Source organism: Muntiacus reevesi, chromosome 2 (assembly GCF_963930625.1).
Source record: "Muntiacus reevesi chromosome 2, mMunRee1.1, whole genome shotgun sequence".
Classification (NCBI taxonomy): domain Eukaryota; kingdom Metazoa; phylum Chordata; class Mammalia; order Artiodactyla; family Cervidae; genus Muntiacus; species Muntiacus reevesi.
Window position 1 is genome coordinate 189,761,157 of NC_089250.1, and position 24,414 is coordinate 189,785,570.

Genomic DNA, 24,414 nt, shown 5'->3' on the forward strand with positions numbered 1-24,414 from the left:
ATTAAATAACAACTCTCCATTTACCCTCCCACTAGCCCCTGGCAACCACCAATCTATGTCTCTATAAATTTGATTACTTTAGGTCCTTCATATAAGTAAAGTCATGTAGTATTTGTCCTTTTGTATTTGGCTTATTTCACTTAGCATAATGTCAAGGTTCATGCATTTGTAGCGTGTGTCAGAATTTCCTTCTTTTTTAAGGTTAGGTAATAATCCATTGCATGGATAGACCACACTTTGTTTACCCACTCATCTATCGATGGGTTACTTCTGCTTATTGGCTATTGTGAAAAGCACAGCCACGAACATAGGTGTACAAATAATTGTTCAAGTTCCTGCTTTCAATTCTTTTGGGTACACACTCAGGAGCAGAATGGCTGGATCATACGGTAATTTTGTGTGTACTTTTTTGAAGAGCCACCATACTGTTTTCCATACTGTTTTCCATACTGGATGCTTCTTTTAAAATTCCCACCAGCAATGTACAAGAGTCCTGATTTCTCCGTAATACATAAGAGTTCCAGTTTCTCCTCATCTTCATCAACATTGTTACTTGTGTGTGTGTTTTAAAATCTTGTTACATAAATTAACCCATTTATTATAGGCTAAAAGTGAAAGTATTTGTTGCTCAGTTGTATCTGACTCTTTGCGACCCCCATGGGCTGTAGCCCACTAGGCTCCTCTGTCCATGGCATTCTCCTGGGAAGAATATTGGAGTGGGTTGCCATTTCCTTCTTCAGGGGATCTTCCTGACCCAAGGATCGAACCCACCGTCTTTTGCGTCTGCTGTATTGGTAGCCAGCTTCTTTACCACTAGCGCCACCTGGAAGCTAGCCACATTATTAAATGGTGGTGCTTCTCCTGGTCCTTAATTCCCTCAGTCTTTTTTCTGATGGCAGCCTTGAGTGTGAGGCAGAGGTGGTGGTGAAGGTCCAGGCACCACCAGCTGCTGTTCTCACGCAGGAACTGCAGTGCCAAATGCCCACAGCTCGTCCCTTCATCTTGGTTTTGCCACAGAAGGAGCAGGTGTGCTTGGCACGCTGGCGGTTTCATTTTCTTCACCATTTTCCTGAGGGAGGCACCATAACGGGTCCCATATTTGCCCATGATTCTGACCTCCTTGGTGCATTTCGCCAGGTTGCCACCACTTAGGTCTGAGCCCAAGAGCTATTTGTGTTCTTTCTGATGATAACCGTTCTGCCAGGTGCCAGGTGAGATCTCATGGTGGTTTTGATCTCTTCTCTCTTGAAGTTTCAGATATCTCTCAAAGTCATTCATGAGCTCCCCACCAGTTCAGCCTGACAGTGCGCCTCCTATTGGTTCCTGCCACCCGCCCCGCCCTGAGTCCTCCTCTTGGCAAACCTCAGTGTGATGCCACCTGTTTTCTTGTCTCCCTCTCTCGGCGGTCAGGGGCTGGGTCCCATTCTTGCTCACGTTGCAGCTCCAGCGTACTAGAAGGACCTGGCCATCAAAAGACTGCATTCAGAATAATGACTGGAGGACCCGGACTTCAGGTCTTGCTGCTTATTCTCCTGGGGTGCCAAACTCCGCCCCCTTCTGTCTGTACATCTTCACAGTTGAAAGCAGATGGTATTAATATACCCCGAACTCTAAAATTAGAGAAACCAACTCCCGTGATCCTTGGTGGGGATTTTTGAAAATGGTTGACTGCATTTAAATCAAATCTGAGTTTATATTTTGCTTCACCACGTCACCTTGGGTAGCAATTTCATTTCTGTAGAAAATTATTTGTGGAGGAAGCCGCCTGTGCAAGGAGAACCCCGGGCCCATCCTTTTGATCATGAGGGGAAGTCCACCCTCCCCACCCTTCCATCCCTGTCATGTTTTCAGTTCCCTGTTTGTATTTCTCTGTTGAATTCGCAAACTTGCAAATTAGCTAGGTCTGGTGAAAGAGACATTGGGAGGATGTTTGCCGAAGGGGCAGAGAAGATGTCCATTGGCAATAAAAATGTTCAGCATCTGGTGGGGACATGCTGGCCTTAGGGAGGGAGCCAACGTGCTGTCCCCAGGGGTGAGCTGTTAGCCAGTGAGACACTAGATTCGGGCAATGTCCGGAGGGTTCTGGGGAGGGTCCTTGACCACCAGGGTGGATGAGGGCTTGGGCCAGTGGCCACTTAGAGAGGGGAACAAGATATCGTCCCAGGATATTAGGATCTGGGGCTTCCCAGGTGATGCTAGTGGTAAAGAACCCGCCTGCCAATGCAAGAGTCATAAGAGACACGGGTTTCTTTCCTGGGTCGGAAAGATCCCCTGGAGAAGGGAATGGCTACCCACTCCAATATTCTTGTCTGGAGAATCCCATGGACAGAGGGGCCTGGCAGGCTACAGACGATGGGGTCACAAAGAGATGGACACGACTGATCAACTTAGCATGCACATATTAGGATCCGCTGTAGCCAGACTGGTGTCTCTTGGCCGGAGGGGACCTCTGGCTGTTTCAGAGGTGTTTAATCTTGATGTCCTGTATGTTAAGTCTCAGACCCGGAGACTTCCCTGGTAGTCCAGCGGCCGGGAATCTGCCTTCCAACGTAGGGGATGTGGGTTCGATCCCTGGTTGGGGAATTAAGATCCCACATGCCACAACCACGGAGAAGGAAATGGCAATCCACTCCAGGGTTCTTGCGTAGAGAATCCTGTGGACAGAGGAGCCTGGTGGGCTGCCGTCTATGGGGTCGCACAGAGTCAGACACAACTGAAGCGACTTAGCAGGAGCAGCAGCAGCATACCACAACCAAGACCTGATGCTGCCAAATAAATAAAAAAATTTTTTTTTCCCAAAAGGCTCAAACCTGGGCTCAGGGTTGTCAGTTTGGAGTTATTATCCAGCCTGTTGGTTCCGTGGGTCCTTCACCCTGTCAGCATGAAAGTGGCTCTCGCATGGCGGATGGAGTGCACCCCTAGGAGCAAACACAGCACAGGTTTGGGAAGCGCTGGAGGAGGTTCCCACCGGGAGCATGAAGCAGGTGCCGCGTAGACCCTCGTGTCATGGGGACGAGGGCCAGCTGTGCCGGGCTGAGGTGTTAGAGCTGGGAACCCAGATGCCAGCTGCTCCCAGGGCCAGACTGCCCCCAGAGATGAGCGAGTTGGGCCGGCGGAGGGCGCCAGGGAGGTGTGGCACCCGTGAGGCACGTGGCCCCCGTCGAGCAGCCTGGGACGTGTAGTCGTCTGTGGGTTCAGGTGGAGGCGAGGACAGAGTTAGATGAGCCGCCAGCAGTCTGCCATGGTGGAGGTTTTCCTTCTCTATGGAGTAGTCAGATGGGGACATTAGAACAGAGCCCAAAGGAAGGGAGGGGGTTAGCCATCCTGTTACTGAGAGGAGGAACCCCAGGCGGGTCAACAAGTTCAATATACGGCAAAAACCACCACAATATTGTAAAGTAATGAGCCTCCAATTAAAATTTAAAAATAAATTTTCTTGCCTACACACACACACACACACACACACACAGACACACACAGATACACACACAGACACAGACACACATACACACACAGACACAGACACACACAGACACAGACACACACACAATCCTGCAGCAGTCAGTCATGTCTTTGCTCTTCTATTGACTCCCTGCCCTTCCCCGGCAAGCTCTCTTTCCCAGGCCCCCTCGCCCATCCTTTCAGTGGGAGGTGGTGATGCGGTGGGCAGGTGAGAAGACAGGGAAATAGCTGATTGGGGTGGGGGTGCATCTCTAGCAGTGACTGCTTCCTGTGGTCCATGGAGGTGCCCCCTGCCTTGTTCCCCCACTTTACCCCTCAGTCCCTCTGCCACAGTCCAGCTGGTACCCACAGCCACGGTTGCATCCCCTGGTACTACCTTTTGTTCCTCTGGCTCTAGGGTTGGGTCCTTTTTTTTTTTTTTTTGCCATGACAGATGGCATGCAGGATCTTCCCTGACCAGGGATCGAACCCGTGTCCCCCTGCACTGGCTGTGCCCCCCCCCCCCACCCCCACATTGGAAGCATGGAATTCTTAACCACTGGACCACCCAGGAAGTCTGAAATGGTTTGGTTGTCTGACATCAGTTATCTCTGGGTTCCCTTGGTATCTCCTATTTGCTTTTTGGCTTCCGCGGTCTCTGTAACAGATGTCTTATGTGAAATTCCTTCAGTGGGCTAGCTCGTGTGATTTCTGTATTCATGGCTGGGTGGGCCCTGGGACGGAGCAAGCTTGGCTTGTCTGGAGGACCGGCCAGGAGACCCGGGGGATTGTTGCAGGGTGAGTGACAGCGAGAGTGGGATGAGGTGAGGCGGAGAGTGAGAGGGAGCAGGCAGCCAAGTCCCGTCTGGGCAGTAAGTGCCAATTGACCCTCTTTTCCTTGCTTTATTTCTGTAATTTCCGTTCACCCCCACCAAGATAATTGGCACTTGTTCTTTAGAGTCAGTAGGGATGTTTCCATTTAAATCTACTGAAGTCTTCAAAAGCAATCTCAGATCATCATGTGTTTATTTATCCTTTAAAAATGCATCAAGTTCTGAATTATACACTTTAAAATGCTGAATTTTATATTCAGTGAATTTTATTGCAATTAAAAAAAACTGGGAAAGTGGCTAAGTTGCCTTTACTGGCAAGTTTGTTTTCTTAACTGAAAGGGAATTTAATAACAGAGTTAATTTCAGTTTCAGAATGTAAAATGGTATAGCCACTATGGAAAATGGTTTGATGGTTTCTCAAAAAATTAAGCTTAGATTTACCAAACAATCTGGCAATTCTATTCCTAGATGCAGACCTAAAAAAACTGAAAGCAGGGACTCAAAATTTTCACAGTATTATTTACAAGAGCCAAAAGGAAGAAACAGCAACCCAAACGTGCATTGACAGGTGAATGGATAACAAAGTGTGGTGTTTACTGTGTGTGTGTGTTTGCGCTCAACTACTCAGTCGTGTCTGACTCTTGCAACCCCATGGACCATGCCCCACTAGGCTCCTCTGTCCATGAGATTTTCCAGGCAAGAATACTGGAGTGGGTTGCCATTCGCTTCTCTAGGGGATCTTCTCAACCCAGGAATCGAACCGGCATCACCTGCATTGGCGGGCAGACTCTTTACGATGAAGCCATCTGGGAAGCCCATACTATTTATAATGGAATATTATTCAGTCATAAAAAGAAATGCTGCTACTTACTATAACATGGATGAGCCTTAAAAACATACTAAGTGAAAGCTGTCAGACACAAAAATCACATGGTTGTGTGATTCCACTTACACGTAGAATCCAGAATAGTCAAATTCATAGAGAAAGTGTGTGGAATCGAGGCTTACAGGGGTGGGGGGTGGGAGGGGAGCATGGGGAGAGTGTTAGTGTTTACTGGCTGTGAGTTTTCTGTTTTGATGATGGAAAAGTTCTGGAAATGGATAGTGGTGGTATTTGCATGACTTTGTGAATGTACTTCATGTCGCTGAATTATACACTTAAAATGGTTAAAGTGGTAAATTTTTTCATGTATGTTTTGCCACAATTTAAGAGAGCAAAAAAAGTTTCAAGCTTACATATTTTGTATGAGTCTCTATCATGTGTTCTTCATGGTCAAAGCTCAGTCCCTGTGTCCTAGTTCCAGGAGGCAGCCTTGTGGCTCATTGAGTCATGGCCAAGTGAGAAAGCCACGGCCCCTCACTGGGAATCCAGCTTTACCAGCACACTTGTGTCTTGTCGTCAGGCTCACCCAGATGTGACTGGGCTTTGAGGATGCCTGTGGTCACCCAGGTCTCAGGTGGAAACGTGGAAGCACTCGGCTTGCCTTTTGTTCCTGGAATGGGAGATACTGTGTATGGCTGATTCTGTTGCTTTCCTACTTAAAGATCCACCCCTCTTTTCTTCTTTGGCTTGTCATAGCCCTGATTGTGTCTGGGTCTGTGGGGTGTCCTCCTCTAGGTCAAAGCTCATGAGCAGTTTAGCCAGTCTTGACATGCTCTTCACTCTCTTGCGTGCATTTATCCTTGTCTGAAAAAAATGAGGTAATAGAGGTGGCTCTATCTTAACGTCTTTCTTCTGCTTCAGTTGTGAATGTGAGGCCCAGAGTGGTCACCTGATGAGAAGAGCCGACTCATTGGAAAAGACCCTGATGCTGGGAAGGATTGAGGGCAAGAGGAGAAGGGGGCAACAGAGGATGAGATGGTTGGGTGGCATCACTGACTTACTGGGCATGAGTTTGAGCAAACTCTGGGAGACAGTGAAGGACGGGGAAGCCTGGCGCGCTGCAGTCCATGGGGTCGCAGAGAGGCGGACACGACTGAGGGACTGAACCACAGTGGAGTGGCGACAGCACTCTGAGACAGTGAGGTGAAGGTCGGGAGGGTGGATGTCCTGCCCACAACAGAGCCTTCCAGCCCCTGTCTGCACCTGCAGACTCAGCGTGTCTCTTGTTTACGGGGAGCCTAGCTCCTTTTCTTTGTGCTTTCTGTTTCTTGTTGAGTGGCGGTTTTGTGTTTTATTTTTTATTTTAATTTTATTTTTAAGGTTTTCGGTCATACCCCATAGCATGTGGGACCTTAGTTTCTCGACCAGGGGTTGAACTCGTGTGCCGTACGTTGGAAGGTGGAGTCTTAACCACTGGACTGCTGCAGGAGGCCCTGTTTCTTGTTTAATTTTGAGGGATGTCTTCCCCCCAGAGCCTGGCATGTTGTGGGTCGCCCTGAAATGATTGTCAGGTGATAGAAGAACACGCTCGTGCTCCCCGCATTAGGCTGCTTCTGGTTGCAAGTGACAGCCAGACTCACAGACAGCCCGAAGCAGAAGAGCGACTTCCTGACTCAAGTCAATAAGAAAACTAGGGGTGGAGCCGGATCCAGGGGATCAGACGGATCCCCCACATCTGTCCCTGGGTCTCTCTCATCACCGCTTCTCTGGGTTGGCCTCTCTTTCAGGTGGGCCACTCTACATGAGAGGGTGCAGTGGCCCCAGGAAGTGCCAGGTTGACATGGCTATTAGAGTTCCTACCTCTAGCACAGAGGTTAGCAAACTTCTTCCTTAAGGGATCGAATAGCAAGTACAGTACTTTAGGCTTTGTGGGCTGTAAGTGTTTCCAGCAGCCCTGCCTTTCTAGCAGGAACGCAGCCACAGACGACTTGTAAACACGTGCCTGTGACTGCGTCCCAGTAAAGCTTTATTTGCACGCACAGCGCTGGGGCTGCTGAATCTGCCCTTTGGTTGTTGTCTGCCGACTTCACTCTGAAAGGAGATAAGGCCTCTCTTCCAGTGGTTCAGGTAGGGTCGTGGGGAGGGGCCCGTGGTCCAGGGCTGGGACCAGGGTGAGGCCAGGGGAGTACTCACTTTAGGCACAGAATGGCAGGGAGCTCCAAAAACCCTCAGCAATCAAGATCCGTCATGTTCTTATATAATATTAAAAAAGCAAAAATATAGAAAAGGCTCCATCACACGAAGGTCACACACAAGTCATACAAAAGGTCAAACAGGGCCAGAACGAGGGGGTGCTGAGTAAGGCGATTTGACACCCGCCCTGCTGTGGCCAGGTTGTTGCTCAGCCCGGGTCACCTGCCGAGCCCTGTGGGAGACAGTGGTTGGTAGTGCTAAAGGCCCTTTACAGAGAACCAGATGGAACACAGATCCCCTGGGAAAGAGGGGTACAGTGGCCAGAAGAAAGGGCAAGACTTGGTGTTTGCCTGTCTTGGCCATGAAGTACTTCATACACATGCTTTATTTTCTCAATTGTTTCCCCCTCATCTCAAACCTCAAAGGCAGGTAGTTATCCCCATTTTACAGATGAGGAAAATGAAGGACAGAATAAGCTGCCCAGGGTCACGCGAGGCCTGAACTAGAATTTGAGCCAGGGTTTTTGTCCGCCAAAGTGCATTCTTTGAATTGGCATTGGTTAGCATTGAAACTTGGCAAAAATCCTCTGTCATCCTCTGTCAGCAGGGACCCCCAGGTAGCTCACCTTAGTACTCCCTTCCTGGCTCTTGCTCTTGTCAGCAGATGGCTTTCAGGAGCTGGGAGAACCAGAAGCCCTCACCCGCTTTTGGAATCAGCCTCCAGTTTGAAGCAGTAAGCAATCAGTGTATATGCCCCAATTAAATTATGGACACTGCAGGTGTTAAGTGGCAGGTGAGCTGCACTTTAAATAGACCATGTTAATTCTGGCGTTGGGAGCGGAGCCCTGCTGGGACATTGATGATCATCAGTCGCATCACTCAGGCGAGCTTTAGAAGGATTCCGGAGCGGTAAGCAATTTATGACATGGAAAGGCGAAAACACACTTTGAAGTGTTTCGTGTGTTTTCAAGGTCAGAGGGAGGTGACTGCAGTTTTCAGAAAAGACAGGATGCAGGTGAGAGTCTCTGGACTGAAGTCGTGCTGGATGTACTGATGGTTGTCTGGTGGGTTACAATGCAAGTTATTGGCTGGCTGGCTGACTGGCCCCGAATGATACTCTCAGCAAATGCCCTGTCTTGGTTTCTGAGAGAGTCTTCAAGTAGAAGCCTTCCTTCGCTTTATTCTATCTTTATGTACAGACATTGACTCAGAGTGGTTTCATGCAACACTTTGCTGCATAGGCCAATTTTTTTTAAAAGAAAAAATTTTAACTTTTAAATAGGAAACATGTTAAAAGAAAAGTTATACATTTGTGTGGTTTGGACTGATCTTTAATGGGTTTCGGGGGACTTTCCTGGTGGTCCAGTGGCCGAGACTCCATGCTCCCAATGCCGGGGGCACAGGTTTGATTCCTGGTCAGGGAACTAGATCCCACATGCTGCAACTGAGATAAAATTTTAAAGAAGTAACTAGTGGGTTTCAGAAGGGGGTTAGTTTGGCATTTAGGGATTGAGAGAAGGCGTTCTGAGTGATCCACTCTGCTGGTGGTTTTACCAGTCCTTCTTGGGATGTTTCTTTGAAATGATTTCAGAGATTCACTTGATCCACGAATGCACACACACACTTGTACATATGTACACATTTAGATGCTATGAAAAGAAAAAGGAAAAGAGGAAACAACCTGTATGCTCTCGGATAAGAAGGTAATTATTTAGCAAACAGTGGTTGGTCACCATGGGCTGGACGTCACGCTCAGTGTTTTATCTCCCTTTTCTCCAGTTACCCCAGAAACCCTAGGGGAGTCTACACTTCGGGGCTTCTGTTAAGAGAGAGGAGTCTGAAGCTTAGCGTGCTTGAGGGACCTGCACAGAGTCATTCCGCTGAAGACCTCCTCACCTGTTGTCCTGCCCACGAGATCAGAAGCTTGTTAGCCACACGTCCTTCTTGTCTACCTCGGGGCCTATAGCTTCACCCAGCTCATGGCTCCCAGGAGGAAGGCAGTCCATACTCCCTGAGCTGAATTGCAATTTTAAACTGAGCTTATCAGCCTAATGTCCAATTTATGGAGATGTGCGTATTCACATCCTTCTGGAAGGAAGGTTCAAAGATCTTGTCACTTTCTCAGAGGGGTCAGTGAGTCTGTTTAGCTCCTGGGCTGGAGTCCATCAAGCAATTGTGAACATGATCCTTTTCAAGGAGGCAGAGCTCCCCTCACTTTGCAAGATGGTGTGGTGACATGGTTCACAGTGAGACAGCTCTGAGGTTCCTTTCTGCTGTCCCACTTATAACTGTGTATCACGGAGCCAGTCACTTCACTTGTCTGGGTCTCAGTCTTGTCTTTGACATGGAGACAGCCTTGGTGGTCGAGAGGACTGAGGTTAGATGCAAGTGTGGAGCACAGTGGCTGGTACGTACTTAATGCTCAATAAGGAGCAGTGACTGTCCCTGTCGTTGCTGTTATTATTATCTACCGCATTGAAAAGTATTGATGAACTGCTGTTAAGTAAAGAAGGTTGGTCACAAAATTAGGTATATACTAGAATCACACCTATGAAGAAAATCTGTGTGTGTATGGACAAAAAAGGCAGGATGTGAAGTGACGTGATGACTATTTTATGGATAAAAACACACTTCTTAGAAGCTTTCTCTTAAAGCCTTAAATCTGTTTCTATTGTTAGACATACAGAAATCTCCCCAAAGGAACTAGAAATGAGGACGGTTAGTTGTGCAGAGGGATGTTTAAAGCACTGCATGGGGAAAATCGGCATTGTGTTCTGTTCCCTGCAGTCAGGAAATAAACTGCGTTTAACTGCGCAGCCACCGAAAATCACGTTTCCAAAGATCTTTATAAATGTTACGGAGAAAATGTCCATGGTCTACACAAGGAAAGAAACAAGTCCAGATACAAAACTACGTGTGTGTGGTGTGTGTGTGTAAATGTACATGTGTTCCCTGGAGGAGGGCATGGCAACCCACTCCAGTATTCTTGCTGGAGAATCCCATGGACGGAGGAACCTGGCGAGCTACAGTCCACAGGGTCACAGAGAGTCAGACAGGACTGAAGTGACTGAGCGCAGACACACGGACATATACAACACACAGTATGATGATATGTTTATTTCTTTCTGCTGCTCTAACAAATTATTGCAAACTTTGTGGCTTACAACAACACAAATTAATTTTCCTACATTTATGAAGGACAGAAGTCCAGAGTCAGTCTCACTGGGCTAAAGGCAAGGTGATGGCAGGGCTGGTGCCTTCTGGAGGCTCCCGGGCAGGATCTGTTCCTTGCCTCTTCTGGCTTCTGGCAGCTTCTGGTGGCTTCTAGCAGTTTGCAGCATTCCTTGGCTGTGGCCGCATCACTCCAGGCTCTGCTTCCCTAGTCATGCCTCTGCCTTCCCTTCTGCCTCAGATCTCCCTCCCCGTCCCTCTTTTTTGGAAAAATTTTATTACTTCTTTTTATTTTTGGCTGTGCTGGGTCTTCGTTGCTGCGCACAGGCGTTCTCTAGTTGTGGAGATCAGGGGCTACTCTTCGTTGCGGTGCACGGGATTCTCATTGCGGTGGGTTCTCTTGCTCTGGCTCCTGGACTCTAGAACACAGGCTCAATAGTTGTGGTGCACGTGCTTCTCATTGCGGTGGGTTCTCTTGTTGGGGAGCACGGGCTCTCGGGTGAGTGGGCTTCAGTAGCTGAAGCATGCGGGTTCACTGGTTTTGGTTCCCAGGCTCTAGAGCACAGGCTCAGTGATTGAGGCGCATGGGCTTAGTTGCTCCAAGGCCTGTGGGATCTTCCCGGACCAGGGATCCAACCCGTGTCTCCTGCATTGATTGGCGGGTGGCTTCTTTACCGCTGAGCCATCAGGGAAGCCCTCCCCCTACCTCTTTTAAAGATACCTGTGGTTATGTCAGGCCCAGAGAGACGGGGTAATCACCCTGTCTCAAGATCCTGAATTTAGTCACAGCTACAGACGCCCTTGTGCCGTGTAAGGTAAGATGTCCAGATTCCAGGGCTTATGATGTGGTTATCTTTGGGGGTCACGATTCAGCTATCACAGATGTCAGTTTTGTGGAAAAAAGCAAAGTGCAGGCAAAGAGATTGATTTGAAAATGTTAACAGTGATCACCTCTGGATGGTGGATGGGAGGGTCATATATATATATATTTTTTTTTTTCTGCACCAAGCGGCTTGTGGGATCTTAGTTTCCTGACTAGGGATTGAACCCAGGCCCATGGCAGTGAGAGCCCTGAGTCCTCACCACTGGACTGCCTGGGGATTCCCTGGCGGGGGCGGGGGTCATGTTTATCTTGGGTATACTCTCTGGTATCTTCCTTTTCCGTGCTGAGAAGCACCTCTTGTATCTCCATCAACACCGCCCCTGGATGCTCCTCTGCACGCGATGTGCGCCCCACGGCGTGGCCCCCTGTCTCCACAGAGCCCGTGTTCTGGTTCTACGTGAAGGAGGTGCTCAGCAAGCACGAACTACAGCGCTTCTACGCCCTGCGCCACATCGCCTCGGACGTGGGCCGCGGCCGCGCCTGGCTGCGCTGCGCCCTCAACGAGAACTCCCTCGAGCGCTACCTGCACATGCTCCTGGCCGACCGCGGCCGGCTCAGGTACCCGGCGGGGCGGGGAGTGGGTGCGTCCGGGCAGGGGGCGGACATCGCAGGACCTGCCTGCCTGCATCCGGGATGGCCGGGTTCCCCTCTTCCAGCCCCAGCTTGTCCGGCTGGGCCGCGGGCACAGTCCACTGGAGACCAAGTGAAGATGCCTGTCGGGCTCCCTCCACGTGGGAACTGCATGCAGCAGGCACTCAATAGATGCCTGTTATTACTAAGGCCTGGGGTGTGGAGTGAGCTGTTGTCTTAGGACACAACATGTGCCTCTCTTGGCAGAATTTTAATCTTGGTTTCTTTCAGATCCAGAATTTCTTGCTCTTTAGATGCTGGGTGTTCAGTGCCCTGTTTCTTGCTGTGTATCTCCTTGTACACTGGGTACTGGATGGTTCTTCTGGCTTTTTTTTTTTTAGAGGTTTGTCAATCTCAAACTGATGGAAAGTAATAGGGGCGTTTTAAGTTGAGGAGAAAAGTCATTGGTTATTAAAAACAACCCCTCCCATCCTTTTGTTTTCTTTTTTCTTGATCATAAAGTTTATTCTGTCAGTTAGTATAGGTGAGGTTATGCTGCTGTAACAAGCGTCTTGGAAGCCTCAGTGGCTTGAGACCACCAAGTCCGTGTCTTCCACCTGCTGTGTGTCTGTCATGGGTTGAGGGCCTCATCTCAGAGGCCCAGGCTGACAGAGGTGCATCTCTGCATATGTTTTCTGGATTGCCACTGCAGACAGGGGGCTCTGGCTAAGGAAAACACTGGCCCTCCAAGCTTCTGCCCACCGTGAAGCTTCACTTTCGTGCATATTTTGTTGACCAGCAAGTCACACCACTATGGGCAAGCTTAGCAGGGTGGACGAGATATGTTTCTTCCACAGTGATAGGGAGAAGGCACTGAATATGTATCAGTGACTGTACAGTCAGCCACCTTCCCTTCAGAAACATTTGATGGATGCTGTAGAACCTGCTGGGACAAGACTGAAATCACTCGTAACCTGCATAGACACAGCTCTGTGAGCATGTTGGTGTGTTTTCCTGTCATTGTGCTTGTGTGCTGACGTTTATGACTTCTGTCTCTGTCTCCCTCTCCCTCCCTCTCCTTCCCTGTCTCTCTTTCTCCCTCCCTCCCTCTCTCGCTGTTATTTTCCCTCTAGAAGGGTGGACTAGACATGTCGTTTTGTTTCACCTGATGGTACAAAGAGACAGTGATCAATTCTGCCCCTGCCCCTTGAATAACTTCCACGTCAACAGTGCCCAGATCCTTAACAGTGAAATGCCACTTAATTCAATAGGCTGGCATTTATTTCATCAGTGCTGTGATACATTCCCATGATTTCATATCTTGCTGTGTGTTCCCTGGCTCAGGTCTCCTCTGCTGTTTCTTCTGCTGCTTGAGGTGGCCTTTCTTCCAATAGTTTAGGTGTCCTGGTGTTAGGTGTTAGGTGTTCCAGGCTTGTGCACTAAGGCTGTCAAAGATACCCCAAGTTCTCTTATTCGATGTGGCCTGTGATATAGCTTGTCCGGCTGTGTGTTCAGACCCTGTAGGTATGAAATGGGAGGGATGGGGCCAGGAACACTGGCGACAGCAGTACCCACATGCTGCTTAGGACTACTCATGTCTGAGTTGGGAGGCTGTGCAATTCTGCAGGTACCTTTGAACATTAACAAGCTCTCACTAAATAAAACACATTCATGTTTCTTGTTTCCCTGGTGGCTCAGTGGTAAAGAATCCACCTGCCAATGCAGGAGAGGCGGGTTCACTCACTGGATCAGGAAGATCCCCGAAGAAGGAAATGGCAACCCACTCCAGTATTCTTGCCTGGGAAATCCCACGGACAGAGGAGCCTGGTGGGCTGCGTATAATCCATGGGGTCGCAAAAGAGTCAGACATGACTAAGCAACTAAACAACAATTCATGTTTCTTAACAGTAGTTTTTTTTTTTTTTTTATGCAAAGCTCTTTCCAGCAGATTATTTACAAGTGCCATCTGTTGTCTGTATCCCCAGTTTCTTCATCTGTGGACTCAACCAGCCGTGGGTTGATTGAGTGCTGTGTTTAAGATCTGTGGTTGGTTGAACCCATGGTGGCAGAATTTGTAGATTTTGGCAGAATTTGGCAGAATTTGTAGAAAGAGCAAAGCTCTTTCCAGCAGATTATTTACAAGTGCCATCTGTTGTCTGTATCCCCAGTTTCTTCATCTGTGGACTCAACCAGCCGTGGGTTGATTGAGTGCTGTGTTTAAGATCTGTGGTTGGTTGAACCCATGGTGGCAGAATTTGTAGATTTGGAGGGCTACCTGTGCTATGCTCTTGTATGTAAGCATCCTCAACTTTGGTATCCGTAGTGGGTCCTAGAGCCAATCCCCCATGGATACCAAGGGACAGGTGTGTCCTTCAGAGCCGTACTCTCAGTGTCATGGTTGAATGTAACAGTGAGCAATAGAAGGCAATCAGCTGTTAAGACTCACCGTTGTACTTCACTGAATCACTGGCCCCTCTAATTCAGTGTGGGAACACCAAATTCATTTATGTGCAAGAAAACTGGCTCCAGTCTGTAAAGAATCACAGTTTGGGGGATCAGAGGTCTGCCTGCACCGCCAGCTTGAAGATACAGTCTGTGCTTCGTCTGACTTCTTTGCCAGGTTAAGTATGTTGACAATGATGTCTGTCTTTTCTCTTCCTGTTGATTATATTCAGTCACTTCAGCAGCTATGTATCTGGTCTTTTGCTGAACTCCAGGTCACCCATCACTGACCGTGCTTCAGTGAAATTGAATTTTGACTCCGTTAGTTTAGAGTTCTCTGACCTGGTGGGGAAGTCAGAGATGAGGATATTTACTTGCTATTGCTTAGCTGGGGGTCTGCTAAAGAGCTGGGCTGTGGGGCTGGGAGAGCTGCCTTTGAGCCCAGGCTGTACGGATTTATTGCTGAATGACCTTGGACAGTGGAATGACTGATTGGCCTTCTGGTCCCCTCCTCTACAACCACCGTTTAGGTCTGTGGGCTTTTTTAGCTTTCCAACCCATTCCAGGAGGTAATTTGGGCTTTTGAGGCTGCTGCCCAAACTGGTGTTACATACAGATGCCTTGGTTGAAGGGCCCAGGGAACTAAAATTTCATCCTGAAATTGTCTCTTCTTGTATGAGTCCACTCAGGGGGTCCCTGTGGGCTGGCTTGGATTTCCTGTCTATTTCTTAGAAATGTTGCTTGAGTGAAAGTCACCACTGTTTGTCCCCTTTTCCTTTTCTGCTTCATAAGTAGTGCATTTCCATCTCATGCCTATCTTGGCATTCTCAGGCTCTAATGATCTCAGGGGACCGATAAGGAAGTTGTAGGATATATGTGTTCAATCCTTTATAACCAGAAGACCCAGCGCAGCAGAGACCTTGTGTGGCCACTTTGGCATGGACAGGCGTGAACTTTCCAGGGAGCCATAGGAAGGAATTGTCTGGCTAACGGATGCTGAGAACAACGGTTTAGAGCATTCCCCCTCTCTTTTCCATTTGCAGCACGTTTTATGAAGACTGGGCTTTTGTCATGGATGAAGAAAGGTCTAGCATGCTTCCCACCATGGCAGCTGGTAAGCTGGCCAGGGGCGGGGGGCGGGGGGGGGGTGCAGGGGGTCGTCTGAAGCTTGGTGAGCAGAGGAGCTGCCTGGGAGTGGATGTGTAACTCCACGGGGGGCTGTGGGATCTCCCGTCCCTCATTGAATGAAAGGGCCACTCATCACTCTCCACTATCCTTCCTTTAGTGGCAATGAACACTGAGTCCGTTTATCTAGAATTGTGATGCCCTGGCTGGGAAAGCATGGGGTTGCGGGGTTTTGGTTGAGGCTTTGCAAGTGTGAGATAAAGATCCAGGGAACAGGAGCAGGGGTGGGGGTGGAGGGGGGAGACAGGTCTTGGAAGCCTGGCTCTCCGTCCCTCTGGAAGGTGACCTGAGGCAGATCTGGTGAGTTTTTTTACCGTTACCTTCCTCTTCTGCGAGGTGGGAATCCTGATGGCACTGTAGTCCGCTTGATAGGGTTGTGAACGAATCAGATAAGAGAGTCAGTATCTGATTTGTCCTGGTGAAAGTCCTGCCTTGGTGCTAGTTGATGAATTGTTAAATTGTCTAATGTTTGACTCTCACTCAAAGGGTGAATGCAGCCCAAGTGGGTACCTTGCTTCTTTCTTCCAAATCCTTTGTGGCCTCCTCTTTCTCTCTTTCCTGTAAGTTTTCACTGAGTCCCACCTACTGAGTTACATTAGGCTTGTCCATTGATGAGGAAAAGTCAGATGACCATGATGTTGTACGGAGGCCATAGGAGACCAGTGCACGTTTTTGCCTGAAGGTATAATGGACATGATATTGGTGCTTTTTTTTTTTTTTTTAATTGAAGGATAATTGCTTTATAGTGTTGTATTGGTTTCTGCCATATGACAGCGCGAATCAGCCATAATTTTATATATCCTCTCTCTCTTGATTGGAGAAGGAAATGGCAACCCACTCCAGTATTCTTGCCTGGAGAATTCCATGGACAGAGGAGTCTGGTGGGCTCCAGTCCATGGGGTTGCAGAGAGCAGGACACGGCTGAGTGACTGTCACTCACTCACTCCCTCTCGATCCTCCATCCCCCCTCCTACCCCACTCCCCTAGGTCATCACAGAATGTTAGGCTGGGCTCCCTGTGTTATATAGCGGCTTCTTGCTAATTACCTATTTTGCACAATAGTGTGTATATGTCATTTTTTGATTGCTTACCAAGCTGATTTTGGTGGGTGATGGTCTTTAATACTCTGTAAGAGAGGCTGTTGTCCCTCTTTTATAGATAAGGAAACTGAAGCTCAGAGAAGTCATGAATGGCTTGACCAAGGTCTCAGAGCTACTGAGTGACCATGCTCAGCCCAGGCAGTCTGACCCCAGAATTTAAGCCTTCCCCTCCCCATGACTGACTTCTTATTTGAGTTTGTCTTCCTGACGAATAGGGGAAGACTTTGGTGTCTCCTGACCCCAGTTTTGTGGGAGTTGTTTGTTTCTTTTTAAGTCACCATTTGAGATGAGTGGGTGCCCTCTTATGTCCTCTAAAGTCGCAGCGTGTTTATTGTATTGGAAGTGTGACTGTTGAACAGCAAACACTCCAGACTTTTCCCTTTTCGGGGGGTAGGTCTGAACTCCATACTCTTCGCAATTAACATCGACAACAAGGACTTAAACGGGCAGAGTAAGTTTGCTCCCACCGTCTCGGACCTCTTGAAGGAATCCACGCAGAATGTGACCTCCTTGCTGAAGGAGTCCACGCAAGGAGTGAGCAGCCTTTTCAGGGAGATCACAGCGTCCTCGGCTGTCTCCATCCTCAGCAGAGCCGAGCAGGAGACCGACCCCCTGCCCGTGGTGTCCAAGCACGTCAGTGCGGGTGAGAGGATGCGGGGACCCGGGTCGGGCAGGGTGACGGATGGGGGCACCCAGGGAAGCGAAATCCGATGCACTGGTATTTTCAGCTCACATTTCTGTTTGTCTGTCTTACTCTTATTCACTCCGAAAGGGTGCTGAGAGGCTTCCTGGGACGTGAAGATGACAGGATAGCCAAGCCAACAGCTCAGTCAGGGCAAGCTGAGAGGCAGGGCGTGATGGTCACGTGAAGCCAGAGGAGGTTGCCCTTCATTCCTTCATCCCGTCATCCATTCATTCGTTTAATTATCCTTCTGATCAGTGGGATGAAAGCCCAGCCTAGTGTGCTCTGGAGAATGTAGACTGTTGTGGGGCTGACGTTTAAGTGGAGATCAGGGAAAGAGGAGATGGTTGGTTTTGACTCTAGGCTCTGGGTAGGCAAAGGAAGTGGATTCCGTTCTGATTAATTTTGTAAGAAGTTTTACAGTGTCCCCTTGAACCTTCTGGCACATCCGGAATGTTGAAACAGCAAAATAGGAAATTTTGGATATAAGGGCTTAATCCTGGTATTCTCAAATCCCTTAAATAAGGCAGTAATCATGGTCCTCCCTTTGGAGTTATTAATGATGGGGAAGCTCAGAATTCTGTGAAGTCTTTAGTATACACTGGCTTTATCTGTCTTGCCTTCTCCATTCTTTTTAATTATTAAAAAATTTTTTGGCTGTGCCTCAGGGCATGTGGGGTCTTAGTTCCTTGACCAGGGATTGAACCTGTGCCCCCTGCATTGGAAGTGCAGAGTCTTAACCATTGGACCACCAGGAGGGCCCACCCTCTCCTTGAGCAGAGACCTCAGGCAAATGACATGGACTGTTGATGACTGTACCAGAGATGCTGGGATTTGTACACCCAGAGGAGTATCTTTTCCATTCATTTTGGGAACCCTGCTTTTGACATTGTCTCCAAGTTGTGACATACTGGTGGTGATGTATCCCCACGTCACACCTTAGTGGGTGGATCTGTATTTTTGGAATTGGCTCCAAAGTGCTTCACACCCAAGGTTGGTGATTAAGATGAGTGAACAAGTTGGCTCACCTAGGTGCTAGGTGCCAAGGCAGTCTTGATTTCTGTTTCCGTTTGTCTTTTCTGTGTAACAAACAGCTTCAAAATGTAGCAGCTTAAAACAGACAACCTCAATTTATTCCTTTTTTGTGAGTCTGTGGGTTGGGAGGATGGTTCTTCTGCTGGTTTTCACCCTGGGCTCCCTCATGGGGCTGCATTCAGCTCGTGACTGAGCTGGAAGGCCCAAGGTGGCCCCACTGACGCATCTGGAGTTGGTGCTGGCTCTTGGATGGGACATCTCAGTTTCCCCTACGTTGGCCTCTCATCCTCCAATGAGTTAGACTGGCTTCTTCTGTGGTAGTTTCAGGGCAGTATTCCATGAGGTAACACCTGGGCTCTAGAACTCACACATTTGCTATTTCTGCCACATTCTGTTCTTAAAAGCAGAGCACTAAGCTGGCCTAGATTCAGGAGGGTGGAGAAATAGGCACCACCCATGATGGGAACAGTCCTACTGAAAAGGGGCACCTTGCAGGGTTGGGAGGAATTGTGGCTGTTGAACAATCAGTTACAATCCCTAAACTGATTTTCTTGGTCTCATCTCCTAGCCATGAGAGTGTTTTCCAAAGTGAAGCGGTAAAAATCATTTCAGTAATGATTCATCTTTTGAATCAAAGTGCTTGGAAAGATTGCTTAGAAGGAGTGATTGTAATGTGTGCTCTGCGACATATTTCAAACCAGAAGTAGAGGCCCGCATCCATTTTGCTCGGTCTCGCATAGACAGATTCCCTGCCCTGCCCCAAGGATTGAAAAAAAGGTCTGAGTTTATCTTCAGTTTATTTTTGAGTAGAATAGTAAGAGATTTTCCACAGTCTAGAGGCAGGATGAGTCGACCATCACTTTTTCTTGCCTGCTTTTTCTTATCTCATATCTTTTGCCAGATACTAAATGTAAAAGGGAGCGGAAGAAGAAAAAGAAGGTGACCAATATCATCTCGTTTGATGACGAGGAAGACGAGCAGAGCCCCGGGGATGTTTTTAAGAAGATCCCCGGGGCAGGGGAGAGCTCGGAGGAGAACTCTGACCGATCCTCGATCAACATCATGTCGGCCTTCGAAAGCCCCTTTGGGCCAAATTCTAACGGAAGTCAGGGCAGCAACTCTTGGAAAATTGATTCTCTGTCTCTGAACGGGGAGTTTGGGTACCAGAAGCTGGATGTGAAAAGCATCGATGATGAAGACGTGGACGAGAACGAGGACGACGTGTACGGGAGCACGCCAGGAAGGAAGCGCCCAGGCCACTCGGAGTCGCCAGAGAAGTAAGTTCCACCTGAGAGCTTCTACGAAAGGGTAGTGAGTGAGTCCCAGGTGGTCCAGCGGTTAAGACTTCACCTTCCAGTGCAGGAGGTGTGGGTTCGATCCTTGGTCAGGGAGCTGAGATCCCACGTGCCCCAAGGTCAAAAAACCAAAACATGCAAAACAGAAGCAATATTGTGAGAAATTCAATAAAGACTTTAAAAATGGTCCACATCTCAGAAATCTGCCTGCCAGCACAGGTTACATGGGTTCGATCCCTGGTCTGGGAGGATTTCACATGGCTCGGAGCAGCTGAGCCCGTGTACCACAACTGCTGAACCTGCGCTCTGGAGCCCGAGAGCTGCTAGTTGCAGCTGAGCTGCTAGCTGCTGAGCCCGTGGGCTGCAGCTACTAAAGCCTGCACACCCTAGAGCCCTTGCTCTGCCACAAGAGAAGCCACTGCAATGGGAAGCCCACGCACCACAGCTAGAGACAGTAGAGAGTAGCCCCTGCTTGCTACAACTAGAGAAAAGGCCCACGCAGCAATGAAGACCCAGCATAGCCAGATAAATAAGTTAAAGAAAGATCCACATTAAAAACAAACAAACAAACCTTAAAAAATGTTAAAAAAAAAAAAAAAGGGTGGTACACAGGCTGCTGGCTCTTTCTGCAGTTTTGGGTGACGTTAGACTGCAAGTTTTTTATTTGTTTGCAGCATCTTTCATTATTCAGATCTTCATTTCGGGGGAAGGAGCATGAGTTTATTCCTGAGAACTAAGTGGAAGGAACATGTATATTGTTAGATGGTACTTTTTGCAGCATTGGTGTCAAGATGTATGACCTGAAATTCTTGCTTTGTGTTTAGGTCTTTCATTTTATTCCTTGAATTTTGCTCGCATGTCTTACTTGCCACCAGCCCAGGAAGTTCAGGAGAGAGGCTAGGTGTTCTAGAGAACAGTCTTCGGCTGGTAATTTCTGTGTTTATCTGCAGGATAAGCTTGCCTGCGCTTATCACCTTAACACTGGAGCTGTAGTATGTTTATACCTTCGAGAGGGGCTTGATGCACGTGAACCTGTGAAGCAGAAAAGCAAAGTTAGGAGATTGAACCTTAGAATCTTGACAACCTGGGCTCTCATTTACTAGCTCCGTGGCTTAGTTTAGACTAGGACAGACGAGTTTCTTCACCTCCCAGAGCCTCAGGCCTCCCCTGAGATGTGAGAGAACAGCAGCACATGCTTTGCAGAGTTGTTGACCAGTCACTGGGACCCTGCCTTGGGCATTGGTGCTGGCACGTCGAGAAAGACAGCCCCGCAGCTGTGGCTGCTGTGGCTCTGTAACCGCTGTAGTCCTTGTTCTTACCCTTTTTAAAAAAATTCATTCATTCATTCTTGACTCTGCTGGGTCTTCATTACTGTGAGGGCTTTTCTCCAGTTGCAGAGAATGGGGACTGCTCTCACTTGCAGCGCACAGGCTTTTCATTGTGGTGCCTTCTCTTTTGCAAAGCATGGGCTGTAGAGAGTGGGCTCTGTAGTTGTGATGCATGGGCTTAGCTGCCCCGTGGCTTGTGGAATCTTCCCAGACCAGGGATCGAACCCGTGTCGCCTGCATTGACAGGTGGACTTTTAACCACTGAACCACCAGGGAAGTCCTGCTCTTACTCTTGATGCTGAATCAACTAGTGACTTCTTCACTAGAGCTCTGGAGTATGCAGTACCACCCTAGTCACTGCCGTCTTCAAAACCAGCCCGCGAAAGTGTCCAGTAAAGAAGCCGAGACCCCACGGGGCGCCGAAGAGGCCAAGTGCACCTCCAGTCCTAAGCTTGGCGTCTCCATGTGTTGAGTCAGAGTTTTTTTTTCTTTCTCGTGAGACTCTGCCTGTTTTTGTCTTTGATTTTTACTCTTATCCTCGTTCATGTGGATGCTCATGATAGTAGCGTTGCCTCCGTATCATCTAGGACAGGCCAGACGCCGAAGGCTGCAGACACACTGTATCCTAATACTTAGAGTGATCTCTGGGGGTTTGTGGGTGTCACCCCACTTAATGGATGAAAGAACCAGATTCTTTAATGCAGAGAGTTGAGATTTGTTAAAGCAATGGGCAAAACCAGGATTAGGTTAGGTTGCACTGGCTTCATTTTTCTTTCTGCCCAAGGTTTTCTCCTCCTGGGGAAGTCCCCCTGTGTCATTGTTCCTGCTCACTGGGTGTGGATGCTTTTGTACCTGGATCCAGTCTTGTGGCCCATGCTGTTAGAGTTCTTCAGAGAAACAGAACCGATGGTGTATAGTGTGTGTTTCTGCATGTGTGTGTATGTATGTATTTATCTACAGAGATTTACTTTAAGAATATGTATGTATGTATCTATAGAGATTTACTTTAAGAAATTGGCTCATGCGATTATGGAACTTGACAAGTCTAAAATCTGCAAGGTAGGCCTGCAAACTGGAGGCCCAGGGGAGGACTCTAGTTCGAATCTGAAGACAATCTGCTGACAGAATTTCTTTTTCTTTGCGGGGAGAACGTCTGTGTTTTTCCGCTGGGGCCTTTAACTGATTAGGTGAGGCCCCCCCCCCCCCCCCGACTTACGGAGGGTGATCTGCTTTACTCGCGCTCTCCTGACTTACATTTTAATCTCATCTAACCAAATGTCTTCACAGAGACATCAAGAATAACATTTGGTCAAATATTTCGGTACTGTGGCCTAGCCAAGTTGACACATAAAGTTAACCATCACACCTGCCTATGGTTCTTCCCCTGGGCCTTTTAGGAAATGCCATTTGCATTTTCTGTCACTCTAGGTAAGCGCATCTCCGAGTTGCATCACTCCATGAGTTGGTTTTGTGGCCTCAGACAGTCGTTTCTCTTCCTGCTGGACCAGCGCCAGTGAGGGGAGGCCAGCTTGCGTGCTGGGGCAGCCACCGGCATTGTGATGTGTGAGACACAAAACAGAGCAGGCTGACCTTTACAGGCTCGGCCCTCCGAGGCCGCTGGGCCTCCTGTGAACTATGGACAGCTGCTCCCTGGCATAAAGAGGGGATCTCGAGCCAACATCCTGCAGAGCATCTTGGGGAAAGAGCAGTGATGAGATGGCCTACTGAGTAATGCTTTGATTTTGCTTCTAAGCTAGATTCATGTGAAAGGTCTAGGAACATGGAGGGGCCGGGACTTTAGAGTTTAATGGTGTGACCAGGTTTGTGGGAGGAAAGGGGCCAGGTCGGGAGATGCACGTGCTGGATGGCAGCAGCCTCTGGCAAAGTCAAATGCTCTGATTGTTTTTTATTAATAGATGCGCTGGTGGCCAAATTTTGGGTTTACACCTCTACGTGCTGGCAGTTAAGCCACTTCTTGGATGACTGAGGAAAGATCTTGTGCCTCCCACCTCAATATTTATAAGTGGTTCAGTTTAGTCGCTCAGTCATGTCAGACTCTTTGCGACCCCAGGGACTCCAGCACACCAGGCTTCCTTGTCCATCACCAACTCACGAAGCTTGTACAAACTCATGTCCATCGAGTCAGTGATGCCATCCAGCCATCTCATCTTCTGTCGTCCCCTTCTCCTCCTGCCTGCAATCTTTCCCAGCATCAGGGTCTTTTCCAATGAGTCAGTTCTTTGCATCAGGTGGTCAAAGTATTGGAGCTTCAACTTCAGCATCAGTCTTTCCAGTGAATATTCAGGAGTGATTTCCTTTAGGATTGACTGGTTTGATCTCCTTGCAGTCCAAGGAACTCTCTTCTCCAACACCACAGTTCAAAAGCATCAGTTCTTCAGTGCTCAGCCTTTTTTATCGTCTAACTCTTACATCCATACATGACTCCTGGAAAAACCATAGCTTTGACTAGATGGACCTTTGTCGGCACAGTAATGTCTTTGCTGTCTAGGTTAGTCATAGCTTTTCTTCCAGGGAGCAAGTGTCTTAATTTCATGGCTGCAGTCACCATCTTCAGGGATTTTGGAGCCTGAGAAATAAAGTCTGTCACCTTTTCCATTGTTTTCCCATCTATTTGTCACGAAGTGATGGGACTGGATGCCATGATCTTTGTTTTTTAAATGTTGAGTTTTAAGCCAACTTTTTCACTCTCCTCTTTCACTTTCATCAAGAGGCTCTTTAGTTCTTTGCTTTCCTGCTGTAAGGGTGGTGTCAACTGCATATCTGAGGTTATTGATATTTCTCCCACCAAATATCTTGATTCTAGCTTGTGCTTCATCCATCCCAGCATTTTGCATGATGTACTCTGCATATAAGTTAAACAAGCAGGGTGACATACAGACTTGACGTACTCCTTTCCTGATTTGGAACCAGTTTGTTGTTCCATGTCTAGTTCTAACTGTTGCTTCTTGACCTGCATACAGATTTCTCAGGAGGCAGATAAGGTGGTCTAGTATTCCCATCTCTTGAAGAATTTTCCACAGTTTGTTGTGAACCACACAGTCAAAGGCTTTGGCATAGTCAATAAAGCAGAAAGTAGATGTTTTACTGGAACTCTCTTATTTTTTCTATGATCCAACAGATGTTGGCGATTTGATTTCTGGTTCCTCTGCCTTTTCTGAATCCAGCTTGAACATCTGGAAGTTCATGGTTCACATACTGTTGAAGCCTGGCTTAGAGAATTTTGAGCATTGCTTTGCTAGCATGTGAGATGAGTGCTATTGTGCGGTAGTTTGAGCATTCTTTGGCACTGTCCTTCTTTGGGATTGGAATGAAAACTGACCTTTTCCAGTCCTGTGGCCAGTGCTGAGTTTTCCAAATTTGCTGACATATTGAGTATAGCACTTTCACAGCATTATCTTCTAGGATTTGAAATA

General features: G+C 48.1%; 1 protein-coding gene and 1 pseudogene across 2 annotated transcripts in view; one reads left to right on the forward strand and one right to left on the reverse strand.

The window, feature by feature from the left end:
• SNX29 (sorting nexin 29) overlaps window positions 1-24,414 on the forward strand; it is a 576,513-nt gene that overhangs the window by 56,547 nt on the left and 495,552 nt on the right. For both annotated transcript variants that reach the window (XM_065924349.1, XM_065924350.1), the window contains exons 5-8: window positions 11,721-11,901; window positions 15,399-15,469; window positions 17,035-17,283; window positions 19,259-19,634. In XM_065924349.1, coding sequence (XP_065780421.1) covers window positions 11,721-11,901; window positions 15,399-15,469; window positions 17,035-17,283; window positions 19,259-19,634 — 877 coding nt within the window. The remainder of the gene's footprint in view (window positions 1-11,720; window positions 11,902-15,398; window positions 15,470-17,034; window positions 17,284-19,258; window positions 19,635-24,414) is intronic.
• Window positions 843-3,008, reverse strand: LOC136159042 (large ribosomal subunit protein eL43-like; annotated as a pseudogene).